Genomic DNA, 16,032 nt, shown 5'->3' on the forward strand with positions numbered 1-16,032 from the left:
TAATGTAGTGCTACGATTGCTTTGAACGGTCTCTTTAATTACATGCTCTAAAACTTATCAGAGCTAACGACAATCGACAACAAAGCGAACAAAGTAATTATCGAAAAATATATTTTTCGACATTTTCTTATAGCTCCGAATTACTGTATAAATTAGAAACATTTCATTAACAACAGTTCGCAAACGGCAATTGTCTCTCCAATAAAAACTAAACATTATCTACCCTACTAAGTAATTTAGAGGACCCCAAATAAAGCGAATGCTTGATTACAAGTGACCAACCGGCGTGACCCATGTTCTCCCTCGACGGTCGTAAAGTGTACAGAATTAGTCGTACAGTTTCGCTCACGAGGGATCTTGCCGAGTGGTTGATCTTTGATTATAAATAAGGGCACAGGGCGGCAATGACATGTCATTAAATTGTAATAAATAAAGCTCTTAGTAGCTATTTGATACACAATATTGGGAGAGGAGCTTGTCGGCGCGGGGACCCCATGTGAAAAGCTTCTTTTCAATTTGTTGTGTAGAGACGTGAAGTACGAGTTTTCATCATTTTGTTTGGTAAATTTTGCTGGGGCATGTTTTTCTTTTAAATGTTGGAGTTTTTGCCACTTTAAAGTTTTATATTAATTATGTTTAAGAGTTTTATTGTACCTATACCTAACTAATGCATATCTCTTAAAATTTAATGTTCATATGTATGGTATAAAATCTTCACAATAAATTGATATTGGTCAATCTGTATCGATAAAGCATCATAATAATGAAATTACGTTCGTAATGAGATATTTTATGTCGCAATTAACATTTAGCCCCAAACTTGAGTAACGGGAACGCGTCGAATTAGGCGAAATGCGTCCTGTCCGAACTGAGGAGGTCGCGGGTTCTGTACCTTTAAGTTAAAAGAGGTAGCGATTTTTATTAAGAAACGTATACCTAATATAATAGAAATCATTAATACTTGATAAAAGTAGACAAAAAGTAAGATACTACATCTACAACTTGAGCATAAGTAACACTTTTGAAGACTTCTGAACTTTTAAGGAAAAATGTTTCACATTGAATAAAATATAACAATCCCATACGAAACAAAAAGAAGAACTTTGTGTTTCTTTCTAATTTCCTGTTTAAGTTATCGTCTTCTTATCATTCAAGATAAGTCTATTGGTAGAAATGGTTCAAAACGTTATAAAAAATCTCACAACTTTCACAGATAATGAAAGCTTGCACCTCCCGTCGCTTGTCCCTCGGTTTGAGTGACAGTATCGATCTAAGATAATCGCCGAATCGTCCCACCTACGTATAGCCTCGCTTCGCTAGCTTCACTCTCCTTATTTCCACCAGTTTTTTCCCCTTTTCCCACTATTATTCCCCGTTACATGTTTCTCTTTTGTCCGCTATATTGGAAAGTTTTTCTTCAATCATTTGTGCGGTTTTGTAGGTCGTTATTTCGAATTGTGTTGAGGAGCGGTGGATTTTTTTAATGAATTCTTTTATGTTTCCACGGTAGATGTCTGGATTGAAAATATCAATCTTTGTTCCCTTTTCGGTTTAAGATGTAAAAGAGAATTGAAGCTTTTCATTTTTATGCCTTCTATTTGTGGTTATAATATGTATATAAGTGGTTTCCGGTCGAATTGATGCAATAATTGATTGGTTTTGGGAGAGAATCTTCCATTTATTTATATATAAAAATATATTAAGGCTACTATTATATACTCGGTATACTAGCAACACTATTATCTATATCTGTTGAAATAGCAAAGCCACTACACACAGTATTGTAATACCACCACAAGACTGAACTTTGCCTTCTATCAAAAAACATTTTAAGAAATACGTATCGGAACCCCTTGCTCATATTTTGTGCAGAGGGTACAATCAATCAATCATAATTGTCAACCGATTGGAGACATCCATCATGGCTCGAGTGTCGTGGAATTGGCACAGTTTAACTGGAACACGGCTGTGGAATTAAATTCGTTGTTGGAATATTTTTGGAACATAATAATATGTATGATGTTTGTGATGAGCGCTGTGAATGTAGAGATGAAAATGTTATTGTACTAATATTTTATAAATTATTGTGCTTTTATGTGTTTAAGTAAATTGATATGAATTAAAATAACATAATAATTATTACACAATTATTGTGTCGACAAATATAGATTTTCCCATACTGAAATAAATATTGGTAGGTATTTATTTGGAAAGAAATGTGGTAACCGCCACAGCCTGTTGTATAATCCACATAAAATATATTAACGTTTAATTTAGTCTTACGATGTAATTGCTGGCTATAAATTATGTAGAATCCATATTAAATTAACATATTAGAACCTATACGTAAAAAAATGTTTCATCACACATTTTTGTACGAATCAAATCGTTTACCGAATACAATACATCCAGCCTCCAACAGAAAAAGTGACAGATTGCATAACTAGCCCACTATTCACTGTATCCAGCGGCCCATACCACCATTACCCGGGAATCGAACTTGAGTACTCACCATAAAGCAAATTAATCAATTAGCCAAGGGCATGTCGACATTAGGAGCAAACGTTTAATTTTGTGTATCACCCTTGTAAATGCCTAACTAGTATAACTTGGGCCATGTGTACGTACTACGTTCAAAGAAGCAGGGGTCAGGATGACTGGTCGTAGTTTTTCTTTGGGGGTTGCGTAACGCTGACGCATTTGTTGATGGTAATACAGGGTATGTTGATAGTTCATGATGAAGTACCTACTCTTTACATTTGTTAGTATGAACGTTTTGGACTGTCATGATAAGGGTAGTTCAATTTTGCAATCTATCTTGAATCTGTATCTCTCCCTTTCATCAATCTCGATATTATGGAAATTATTTAAATGGTTAATCTATTTAGAATTACCACATGTTGTTTGAAGAAGCTAAACGATTTTCCTATAAGATTTTTTATGAAATACCTACCTCAATTCTCAAATGTTTAATTCTTAAAAGAATTGTTTTTCTCATTAGAGTGTGTCCAATAAGCTTGTCTTATCTTACAAATCTTATAAGTGTACTAAACATCGTATGAGTTTGACAAAAACTAACCAATGTTTCCATGTTTTGTTGTGCTTAACGTTAACGAACGAACTGACATTAATCTGAATTATATTTCCTGATATACAAGGAACACCATAAAATTACCACCTTCATCAGTTACCAAACTTCAAACACAGACCAATACGTAATATAAGTCCCTATTCACAATAAAAAAATAAAAAATAAAAACTATTTTATCATACTTACCCCATTATTTTTCATACAAATGTAAACAAAAAGCCCGCTATTAACCACAATAAATTTTAGCAGATGCCCTCCAATCAGAGGCTGGTTCCGACGGGAACAGCGAGCACGCATCATCAGGGGACGAGGACTCCCAAATGCGGCTCCGGCTGAAGAGGAAGCTGCAGCGGAACCGCACCTCCTTCACCAACGACCAGATAGATAGCCTTGAGAAAGGTACATGTATACTCATTGTAATGGTTAGTGTGTAGAAAGGAATAGAGATGTAGGGACTTAGAGACTAGTTTCTGTTTATTATTAACTATTTATTTATTTATTATATTCTTTTATTAAATGCATATTTATTTATTTAGACTGATATTAGAAAATAGAATAAACACAATTCTAAATAACTCTGATAATGAGTTTGGGGGTTGCTTCGAATAATGCACACAAACTTTTTTTTATCGAAATAGTTAAATAATAATTAATAAGCAATAAACATTAACTTACTGGACATCACAATCTATAAATAAAACATTACAATAACATATGACAAAAACCAGATTATGATTTATGCAAGTGATCCGGCAACACCCCACAAAACTAATAATTACCACTTGTAAAACTCAGTTAAGGACATCAAACACTCAAGACACCCCAGAGACCTCATAAACCTATTTGGGAATGTCCCTCTATTTATTATTTGCAATAACTGTTATTAGCAAATAAATATTTTTTCCCGTTGTTTGCTTTGCTCTCGGCCCGTGGCATTCTGCCCAATTATCGGCTCGCGATAATACTGGCTTCTGTTTGTCTCTCATACTATTATTGCTTTTCTTATTTCTTTTATGACAATCTGTATTGATGAGTTTTGTTAATGTTTACGATGTTAGGTGGACTATAATTTTACGTTATCCCATTACGTAAACTTATTAGACTTTTATTACTTAATGTTCTTACTAGTTTGTATTCCAAATTGACTAACAATTTTAATTCCAACTAGAATGTAAAAGACCATAGATACAATTGGAATGCAAACGAACGTATTCAAAATGTGTTCGATTTGAAATTAAATTTTGGCTCGTTCCACAGAGTTCGAGCGCACGCACTACCCGGACGTGTTCGCGCGGGAACGACTGGCCGAAAAGATTGGATTGCCTGAGGCACGTATCCAGGTAAAATAAACTCCAGTTTACGCCGCGGTAAGGTGGCTCTATGTTGTCTATGCCTAACAAAGGAGTCGAATGGCGCCGCGGCGAGCGGTCAGTGTGTACTAACTTTGGTTGCTAACTTTAATCATAATGCGTAGCTAATTTGTTTTAAGGTTTTAATTAATGCCTCGTAGTTGTTATTAGAAATTAACCACATTAGCGTTTATACGTTGAAATGTACAGTTATGTGCACGTGTGTCTACATTAATTAACATTGCATGTTCAAATTAACTGGTAACTTGTAAAAGTAAAATTTGATCAACTAACTCTCATGTAACATGCTCTTACATATACTTATTTATCTTATGAAATAAGGATGTTACATCTTTATGAAACATTAGAAGTGTGTGAGTAAACTCGAATTGTATTAATTACGGCGGGTCCCAAATTTTGCATAAAAAATCAAAGCTCGTTAATTCACAGCTCGAATTAAATGTTTGGGGTGCTTTATTAAAAACGGACCATGGATGCGTTCATAAGGGCATGTTTACACTGCCTGTTTACATAGGCTCGGGCCGCATGTAGATGCGTCTTCAGCAAACAGACTAAAAAAACAAGGGCTATATTATAAGCTCGACGTGGCGTGTAAATATATGTCGATATGTAATACATAGCTAAATCAAACAGTTGGCTATTGGGGGATATTGTAAACATATAAATTTATAAAGAATAGAAAAAATTCGATCACGAGGCGGGACTTGAACCCGCATCCTTCGCGCCATTCCGGGGCGGATGCCTAACCAACTCAGCCACTCGTGACCCGCCTGAGCAATCGAATTTATTCTATCCTTTCAGTTTTATGTGTCTTAAGGGACACACCGCGCGCCATCTATTGAGATGATTTAACAACCATCTCAACCAATATGAAGCACTTTTCAGTGAATACAATATTGTAACGATGGAACACGACCTTTTCTTGAATTTGAATTTTTTGGTTTTTATGGCATTCAAATGCTTTATAAATATAAATTTTTTCTATTCTTTATAAATTTATATTTATAAAGCATTTGAATGCCATAAAAACCAAAAAATTCAAATTCAAGAAAAGGTCGTGTTCCATCGTTACAATATTGTATTCACTGAAAAGTGCTTCATATTGGTTGAGATGGTTGTTAAATCATCTCAATAGATGGCGCGCGGTGTGTCCCTTAAGACACATAAAACTGAAAGGATAGAATAAATTCGATTGCTCAGGCGGGTCACGAGTGGCTGAGTTGGTTAGGCATCCGCCCCGGAATGGCGCGAAGGATGCGGGTTCAAGTCCCGCCTCGTGATCGAATTTTTTCTATTCTTTATAAATTTATATTGTAAACATGTTTTTATTGTTTGGAATTTTCATACCACGTGTTTATCTTGGGTTATTTACCCATCTTTGCGTATTTGGTCACAGTTAATGTAATTAATATATTGTCACGCGGAAAGATTGTTATTTAATATACAACAAAATTTATTCAATAATATGATAACAAAACTACTCAGTTACGCAGTTACACAATATAATGGCTTGAAAGTTGGTATATTAAATTCCTGCTCATTTCACGTGGAAACCGCGTACTTACTTACCTGTGTGTCAAATATTACGAACTAAGCAGGATTCGACTAGCATGAAAAATAGCTTACAAAACAAATTAGTTTTCAAAAGCGTCCTCTCATTTATTCATCCAGTTAAAACTGAAGCATTTTATAAATATAAAAACGAATACTTAATTCAAAAAAGCATGAAATATCGTCACTAAAACGTACGAGCTTCATTCAAGCATGTAAAACACTCGTGTGCCATTTAGCCAACACCGCATTAGTGTTGCCAACAGTTTAAAAGATCGTTTATCACTGAACTTGCCAACTTTTAAAACGTTTTAATGCAATATTTGCTACAAGCTTTTAACGATTTTAGCGCTAACGTGCACGAAATTGAATTAGACCGCCATTTCAAAAGTATTGGTGACGTTTTTTCGTTCGTTCGTTCGTTCATTTATCTTCGTTGGATTTTGTCTATGCTCTCAGGGGTAATTGAAATTGAAAAATATACCAGTCATAGCATGAAGATTAAACTAGTATAAAATAGTAAGCGAATTATTATGTAATTCAATTTACAGTTGAAAGCATTCATAATTTATAACATTAAAATATGTAATAATTCAAGCTCCTATAAGGAAGCATATCCAAGTAAGTGCCTGAAAATACAAAAATGTAATATTTAAAACAGGTGCAAATAGAATTTATAAATAAAACCGTATTTATTTTCTAAATGTAATAATTTACTTTACGTAAAATGCAAGCTATAGAAATCATATTTGTTTCTTATAAACGCGTCGAGAATAAAAACGTCGGCATTGTCGGTGCACTAAGCTCTAACATTAACCCCCGTCGTCACTTGCTATTTAACATTCGCAGTGCACGGTCACCGAATAAGCAGGGCTCCAGAAAAGACTTTACAAGTCTGCCTCTATTGCAATATTAACTGAACATTTCAGGCAATGTAGGTTAGTGCATGTTTACATGATTTTAAGGTTTAAATGTGGGTTAAGTTTTATGAGTACTTTTGTTCTGAGAAGGCACTTTTTGTTTGCTTTGAAATGTTGCATTTAATACTAAGAATAATGCAATTACATAAATAGCCGACTTTAAATATACTAGCATTCATAACAGGCATAAAAGATTCTCAGTTTTATAACAGCTCCACGAGGATTCCGATATTCTTCATAATCGTTTTAGAAAATCGTTTAAAAAGCAGCCCTAAATGGAAATTGTTGGCCGGAGGTGTTTTGCATATTTCAAGCTAGATTAAACTTTAGCATTTAGATACAGAGTTCAATTTCCATAACAGTGAGGCTTGCAAGGAGCAGATCGTACCGTTTCGACACCACGTGTCGGCGGGGTACAAGGCTTTGTTGAAACGGTTCCGTAGGACAGCTTAATATAAAAGTTGGGAAAAATAAGCGAACAAAGATGTAGGATGTCTGAAAACCAGGGAAATTAAAATAAACACAATTTGTGACATGGATTTAAAATAATTTCTTTTAAGCACTTATAATAATGTAGAGACTTAAAAGAGAAAATAGAAAATCATTCTAGCACCTAGTAATCAAAGAATATAATGCATTCTGATATTAAATTCGTTTAGTGGAGAGTTACAAAAAGTATATAAAAAGGTCCGTTTAAAGTTTCTCTATTATTCTAAATCATCACAAAATGAGCCGCAAATAATCCAGTCTACCTTCACCTACAGCAATTCGATTATCCTCCATTCACTGTAAAATAGCAAATAGTCATCCCTCATGCCCCCGACATACCTACATCGATTATAAATTCAAATATTGTACGGAATGTTCAAAATAATATTCACCCTACGAGGGGTTGTATCGATCCTACAGCCTATAGGAAACGCGGGGTGGTAAGTTCCTGTAAAGAGGGGAGTGTTTTGAAAAATTGGCACCCACACAGCCTTTATTGAAAAATACAGAAAATACAACCTTATTCCTTTAGCATATGACTCTAAATCGAACTTAAGACTAACAGGCTTGATAGATTTTTGCGTCTCTGTTCTGTATAGCGCTATAAATGGATTCTATATTGGATTGGCGATTCTGGTCATGTTATTTATCTACAATAGTACCTATTTCTGTTTTAAAACATATTACGTTTAATTATTGTTGCGGCAATTCACATAAAATTCAACAAGCATTAAGCAATGGAAACAATAACAAACTCTCTAAGTACGTTTATTATTCGTTCGGAAAATGACCAAAATATGTTTAATAAAGATGATTTAGAACGATAGCTTCATTCTAACGCATTTATTCAGAACGAATCTATTAAAACGGTAACGTAATAAAATAACATCGTGGATTGTTGTGGCTTGCCGGGAATATAACAGAATTATGGCAAATTTCATTTAGCAAACCCAGCTAACATTATTTCGTCCCAACTATGAGGGTAACAATTTATAAAGGCCAACGAAATGACAGAGGCGGCAAACAAGCTGTCAACGCTGTCACGTAGTAATGTCTATGGATAGAAAAAACGAGAGATGTCATAATATTTCACCGTTTATAAGGGTAGTGCACAATATACGATGTGATGTAATTTTGTTGCTGATTCTAATTTTCTTAAAAGGAAATTGACAATATAATGTTGTTGTCTGTGATGCAATGTTTATATTGTTTAATACGATTGGAAAGTTATTTGAATCATATGATTCATACGGCAGTATAGATTGGTACCTATGGGTACCTATATGTAATTAATTGTCTAAAAATACATCTTTTATAATACGATATATTAATTTTCGAATTTAGAACAATAAAATATATAGCATTAAGACAATTTTCAAAAAATCGTGAAAATCTGCTATTTTTGTCTCCACTTTTCCAAGAAGTACAAACAAAAACATAATATTAGCACGTATAATTCTTATGGTTATAATTCTAAATTAAAAAGAGTACTACGTAATAAACATATAGATGGATCAAATAAGTATATAATGTTTCATGTTAAATATAACAAAAATATCCACGATAAAGCAATATCTCCCGCAATAATAAAAAACTAAATGTGAGTGCCCGCCCTTTCCCGTTCTGGTTAAAAGACCCTTCTTTTGCGAAACTTTTCCGAGGGACGAAATAAAATATTGTCGGCTACTCGCGATTTCGTCGAAGGCTCTGGCAATAATATTATGACATATTACCTCCTGGCCCCTTCGACCTCTTTGTACGTAAGCTTTTGCGTATAAATTTTCCTTTTTCTTTTACCAATGGAAATAAAGAAACGCAAAGAATATCGGTCGTAAAGTTCTATTCGTTAATATGTAACAAGCATTAGTTTTATATTTATATTCTTATATATCTTCTTTTTATTATTTAAGCCGTCTTAGAGTAATTGGGTATAATAATAAACAATTCTTCAAGTTAATTAGTAAATTATAATCACATCGTTCGTAGTCAAACGTTTATTTGATAATTCGACTCCAAGATATTACAATGTAACAGATAAAGTTGTAAGCTCACAGTTGGCATCCCAACATTGACAAAAGCGCGGGAGCTCGGGCGCCATATTGCTACGCCATGACTGTCGGAAGTACAGCGCACGTGAGCACTGCTTCCGGAGGCGCGTTCCGTTTCACGCAGTTTATATATCATAATATTGTGGCAACGAAACTTAATATTTCATTTGAGATAACGCAATTTATTTAGGACTTTTGGAAACAAGTTACATTAATAGGTATGTTTTGATAAAACTAAAGATAGTTACAAAACTTTGTGGCGGAGGTTCTATTTATGCGTAGACAACGTAGACAAGAGTCACTAAATATAATTGTGCGTAATTCTTTATTCTATTCATACAATCTTTAATCATTATTTCTATTATAGATACTTATATCCGAATACTCAACAAATTTCAACCCAATAGATTCTCCTGTCGCTTTACTCGCGAAGAATTTTTCGCGTGAAGATGCTCGGTCTGTAGTTGTAATCATAGTCTATTTTACTTCATTTAGAACCAGAAACTATATACATATTTGACCAAGAATGATAGACTAACAAACAATAGTGTGTATAAGCACCAAAAACTAACATAATTCTCTACAGGTATGGTTCTCAAACCGTCGCGCGAAGTGGCGACGCGAGGAAAAGCTGCGCAGTCAGCGACGAGATGCGCCGGCTTCGCCGCCCGCGCCGCCCGCGCGGCTGCCGCTCAATGGTGGCTTCAACTCCATGTACAGTCCGATACCGCAGCCCATTGCTACCATGAGCGATACGTATAGGTGAGTTTAGATGATGCTGGTGTTGATGATGATGATGATGGTGAATGGAAATTGGTAATGTTGCTGTGTGTGATTGAAATTAGATACTTAGATAAGTTACTTAGTAAGGAGTACGTAGTGTTGTTACGTGCGCCGAAAATTTAACGTAGCGGTTTTTAATGAGTATTTTAAAATAAAACAAAAGGCATTTTGTATCTATATTCTGTTGTAATAAGCAATACTTGTTACAAGATAAATACATCAGCAGTTCTATAAAACAAAAAAAATATTTATTATAAACCTGATACAAGAGGCTCTAGCAACAACGAATAATAATATCTAACAAATTGTGAAATACGCATTACTTGAATAGTTAAAGGAAAAATAAAAGCGCATATTATAAACAGAAAGATATTTTATAATTCATTAAACAACGAATACACGCAATGTTCATCCTGAAAGAAGTAGAACGCACGAGCTCGCGCCATCTCTTACCGAATGGCGGAACTAATGTGATAGCGCGAGCAATCGGGCGGCAAAGGTCGCAACTCCTTGCTTTTCCCGCCACTGCACCGAGACGTTCCGATTGCGAAGTTCAGCGCCGAAGGTCGCCCGAGTTTCCACTCGAATTGATTTTTAATAGTGAACCTACGGGTTTTAGCGTTTGTCGGAGCAAATTAACTTAGTGAGACGAGAAGTTCCCACTTTAGCTCAGTCTACGGAATAAATTGATTACCTATGCTCTTTTTTGTGAACGACTTTCTTGGAGTTTTCTTATTTTCATTATTGCTATTTTAAGGATTGCTAATAGTCCCTCACTTGTCCACGTCAATATATATTTTTTATATACGAGGATTAATTAGTAATTAAAACAAGACATCGATTTATGTTTGCCAATACTTTGTTGCATATTGGCAGCAGTAGGAATTGAGGTATTTATTTCTTTTAAACATTTGCGTGTATTTTGTATGTTGTAACTGATTTTAAATGAAAGACAGAACACAATTTAGTTACAAATAGGAGGTGGTAGGTATGTTTTTTATCATCAAAAGATGTTATCTATTTTTGAACTTTCATAAATAGACAGTGTTTCAATTAATATTATCTATATCAGTATTCTTGCAATCAGTAGATCATTACACACCAATTCTTCACAACATTTACATCCTTCATTCATCAACCTATGCGTTGTAACATTAACACATTCATCATCTTTACCAGAATCATTATATTCAATAATCATTCACCATTCACCATTCACTAACGCCCCGCGATACGGTATTGACAGTGCGCTTTCCGACAGTTCGATGTCGGGTGGTCTGTCGTCGTCGTGCCTGCAGCAGCGGGACGGAGGGTACCCCTACATGTTCGGGGACGTGCTGGGCAGCGGGGGGTACTCGCGGGCCCCGGCGGCGCACCAGCAGCACGCGGCGTACTCGCAGCCACAGGCCGCAGCTAGTACGGGTGAGTTGATGATTTTGTAATTTATTTATTTCAGGCATCTTAGGTACTTTTTATACATACAATAATAAGATTAAGATACAGACGTTATTTTTATGCTTGTGTACATAGCCTATTATTATTATTTATTATAACTATTTTGCAAAAATATTCATACCATTATCATTTTAACGAACAGATTAGGTAAGCGGGTTAAACTAACTCTTATTCGCTGCGGTATCAGCGACGATGAGTACCTAGGTACTGGAAATGTCTTAGAGCATTAAACCATGTATTAATTTCGGTTTTCTGTGTTAGCAAACCAGTGTTATTTATTCAAATAGGTTGCGTGATTTGTTTTGATTTGTGAATGCTGAAAACACTTAGCTAATGAGCTTTTTTCCTTGTTGATATACCTACTATAGGATAGAATAAGTAGGTATACCATTTTTATATGTAACTTTTGTAAAATAATGCAGAATTAGAATATTTCTGATCACAAATTATACGAGCCTAAGAAACACGAAGAAAGGTGGAAGTGAGTTGATTGTTGCGAATAGTTTAGGTATTGAAAATATAAATTGAAATTGACGATATCCAAGTATGAAATGATTACGAATTGACTGGTCGCGGTGTTATTTGAAATAGGTTGGAAACGAATTTGTAATGTAAAAATAATTGACACGTATCTCATCATACGCACCTAAAGCAGTACTTGTTCTTTGTATTTGTGTCTGCTTTCTTACAATTTCCAAAAATAGAAAATGTTCAATCATGAAATTTTCACGTCTGTTACAAAATCGGCGAAATCAGGCCCCGAAAAATATTTACCAACTACGTAATAAAATGTAAAAAACGCTGAGTCAAGAGCTGGGGGCGTCTGGCTCACAAGACCGCGACATGACGGGGAAACAAAAAATAAAAGGGAAAAAAAGAGGAAAAAATGGAAGTTCGAGCCCCAATTGGATTTGCCGTTGTCTGTTCCTTACAAATGGCTTTTAAATTGATTTTGAATATTGAACGCTTTTGTTAAAAAGCTGTATGAATGAACTGGATTGTAACGTTTTTTCAAGAAAATGGAACGGTTTTACAGTATTAAAGTATTCGATTAGGTATAGATCAAATGTTCATACATGTTCTTGTGTATCAACTATAGTACGATATTAACGCAAAAGTATATTAAAATTATCAGAGCGACGTATAATTTAGAAAATTATATTCAACAAAAAGCAATTCCAACGTAACATAAATGTAACAGATTTCGTAATAACGAGCGCGGACCTTTGCCATTGTTTTAAAAAGCCATAACTTTTCTATCAGATATTATATATCATGGAGCGGACATTTTTACCCGTAGGTGGCGGAAAACGCTATGAATTATTGTTGTTGGCGCGTTTCATTGTTCCATTGCAGAGTTTTCAACGTCAACCGCGAACAAAAGAGTTTTTCACAATTCAAAATGCACGCTCGCGTTTCATTTACTCTTTTGCACTCTTTCCACCGGACCATTTCCAGCTTCGTGCTTTATTAAATAACGAAATTGTTTTTGTTGTCTTTGGCTTACATATTTTCGCGCAACCTATTGATGTTACAGCGTATTTTCAACTGGATAATTTCTTGAATGATGATGTTAATGTTATGTGGTCATTGTAAACGTGCAGATTAAATAAGCTGTTAATAATTGTTACAGTCTAATTAATAGAATTAAATAATCGTAACAAAAGTATTATAGTGAAATGGTCTGATATTTTTGACTCAGTTATCCCGCTAACCTAAGCTAAGCTTCCTGTTTGTACCAAAAACAGGAACTACGTTTACGATTTTCATTCTTCGAATCACTCACTCAGTTGTAGCTAATAATGCACTTCATATACCTAGTTCTACTATACAAATACCAGTAAAACTTTTTAATTTGTATGTTTCCCTTGTTTGCAATTATCGCGCGCTATTGTTAGTATATTTTCAAGATCGATACATCAACACTATAAAAATGATAATTTGTCTTCATAAAGTGACGGCTATATCACAAACCATTGAACAAACGAGTCTCCTAGGAGTCAACGGGTGATAATATCGTGTAATGAATGTAAGCGTCACCCCTTTGGACCTTATCACTATTGAACACGCGCCGGGAAAATATTACCACTCGTAAATATGTTATATAACATAACTTGAAGTATTAAACTGTTCTGGCGTGGCTGTGAAGTGCCATTCATAATAATTTTATACGCTGCTTTCGAAAATATACGGAGGTTTAATGAATTTCAGATGTCAAGAATAAAGTTGTAGGTTTTGATTAATTTGTTGAAACCTTGTTTAACATATTTTGCTGCTTTATTACGTAGGTAACGCACATAAATCATGTAGGTACAAAGGCTATACATACAGATGAGACGTCAATCAAATTCCATACATAATCTAATACGAAACCTATTAACGTCATGCATCAGTATCAGCCCGGCCATATGTCTAATAGGATTCCAATTGCATTCCGTCTATTACACAATCGTGTTATCTCCACGTTTCGATATGGCGGGCCAGTCATAAAGCTAGGTGTCTATGCTTGTAAACCGCCATTTGATTGGTCAATACGTGCGCCGTGTTACAGCTTTTCGTACGTTTGTTTTTATGTGTGTGTTATTTTATGTTACGCATACAGCTCGTCAATGTTGTAGAAAGTCAATACTTAGAAACATTATAATTATATAATATGTAACAATCTTAATAACACTATCCAAAAACCTATTTCACACCATAGTTTTTTGATAGTGTTATTAGTTAGCACTGTAGGTTAAGAGAATAATAAATTACATATTTGTATAATTGTGAATTCTAAATTTTGAACCAAAATATCATAAAATACTGTTATTATTAACAAGGTACAATATCAGTTACCGGTTTAAGTGTCTATAACGCAAGTTTAAACGCTCGCGTGCGCCTTTTTGTACAATTTTCTAATAGACTGCATTCTAATCTGGAATCTCTATCGGTAGGTGTGATATCGGCGGGCGTCAGCGTGCCTGTGCAAATTCCATCGCAAGGGCCGGACCTCGCGTCGAATTACTGGGGACGGCTTCAGTGATCTCAGCTATTCGGGTTCCCGCATCGACTGCTCTCGATGGGGGAGAACCCGAGCAGCGTGCCCGAGTCGCCCTCTAGCGGCGACATTGCGCACAACTACGCCGACTCGCATCTGTCCATGAACGCTCTCAACATGACGGCCGGACACGACTCCGTTTTGGCGGGAGACATTCAAGAGAACAATAACTCGGTGTCGTAAATATTCCGTATCGCAATATTTGGGATTGTTTATCAGTGTTTATATGGTGCAAGATGATGTATATTCGTTAATATATAAGAAACTGATGATGTTCAAACTTAGCCTGTAAGTATAGCGATCGTGCGCGATGAATTATGTTAATTCTTCGACATCTTTGTAAACATACATTAATTTATTTATTCTTGCTCTCGAGTGTTGAGGATTTCGAACGTTTTTCATTGTGAATGATCGATTAAGGTAAGGACAAAAGAATGCGAATTGTAAATATAGCTAAACGCCATCTATTGTTGAGTAGAGGAAGTTTCCTTAGCGACGGTACTGTGTTCACGATTCAAATGATGAAAATGTAAATGATTTGGGCCAACATTTGTAATAATTGAGTGTTATGCGCCCTTTGCGAGCACAACCCTTCTATTTCTTTGATGTATGCAGTAGGGGTGCGAAATATTAATGCTATAGAGAAAAACGTGGCAATAAGCTTCGTTACAGCGATTTGTTTCACAACCCTCGGAGACAACAAATTGACATGAACTAAGCATGTTTGTATTATTGTATAATAGTTACATTAATAGATGTTGTAATGTGTTGAGTCACAAGTAAAATAGCACATTTCGAAACGAATTAATTTATGTTATTTATTATTATTAAGAAGATCAATATTGCTGTGATTATAAATATGTAGGTACCTATCAAATAAGATTATTTTACAGACTTTCGGCTAGTTTTGGGAACACGTTAAATTCAAAGGAAATTTCTACAAAAAATATAAGAATTTCGATGTAATAGTAATGTTGGTACAGCACAAGTCATTATCTACATATTATAAGAAAATGTAAATGGTTAATATATATTTTTCATTAAACTACGCAATACGGATGTGTTATAGATACGTTTAACTGTACTTACTTGAATATGTGTAAAATAAATTATTACTCGATTATAAGTGCATATAGATTGAGGAGATTACAGTGAAATTTATTAATAAATATGGCATTAACCACTTGTTTTGTTTTCTTTACAATAACCCTCTGCTATAGAGTTTTGAAGTGTATCGAATATGATAACAATACATTTAATAACGATGAGATATCGGGGTTTTCGT

At 34.8% G+C, this 16,032-nt stretch overlaps 1 protein-coding gene across 4 annotated transcripts in view; it reads left to right on the plus strand.

Annotated features, from left to right (window-relative positions):
• Positions 1-15,916, plus strand: part of LOC123701386 (paired box protein Pax-6) — a 53,985-nt gene extending 38,069 nt beyond the window's left edge. For 3 of the 4 annotated variants that reach the window (XM_045648834.1, XM_045648836.1, XM_045648838.1), the window contains 5 exons: positions 3,338-3,490; positions 4,349-4,431; positions 10,056-10,231; positions 11,514-11,674; positions 14,644-15,916. In XM_045648834.1, coding sequence (XP_045504790.1) covers positions 3,338-3,490; positions 4,349-4,431; positions 10,056-10,231; positions 11,514-11,674; positions 14,644-14,732 — 662 coding nt within the window. In that variant the 3' untranslated portion in view covers positions 14,733-15,916. The remainder of the gene's footprint in view (positions 1-3,337; positions 3,491-4,348; positions 4,432-10,055; positions 10,232-11,513; positions 11,675-14,643) is intronic. The other variant, XM_045648835.1, reaches the window with a different exon arrangement.
• Positions 15,917-16,032: the final 116 nt, after the last annotated feature.

This window comes from Colias croceus, chromosome 21, assembly GCF_905220415.1.
Source record: "Colias croceus chromosome 21, ilColCroc2.1".
NCBI classification, from domain to species: Eukaryota; Metazoa; Arthropoda; class Insecta; order Lepidoptera; family Pieridae; genus Colias; species Colias croceus.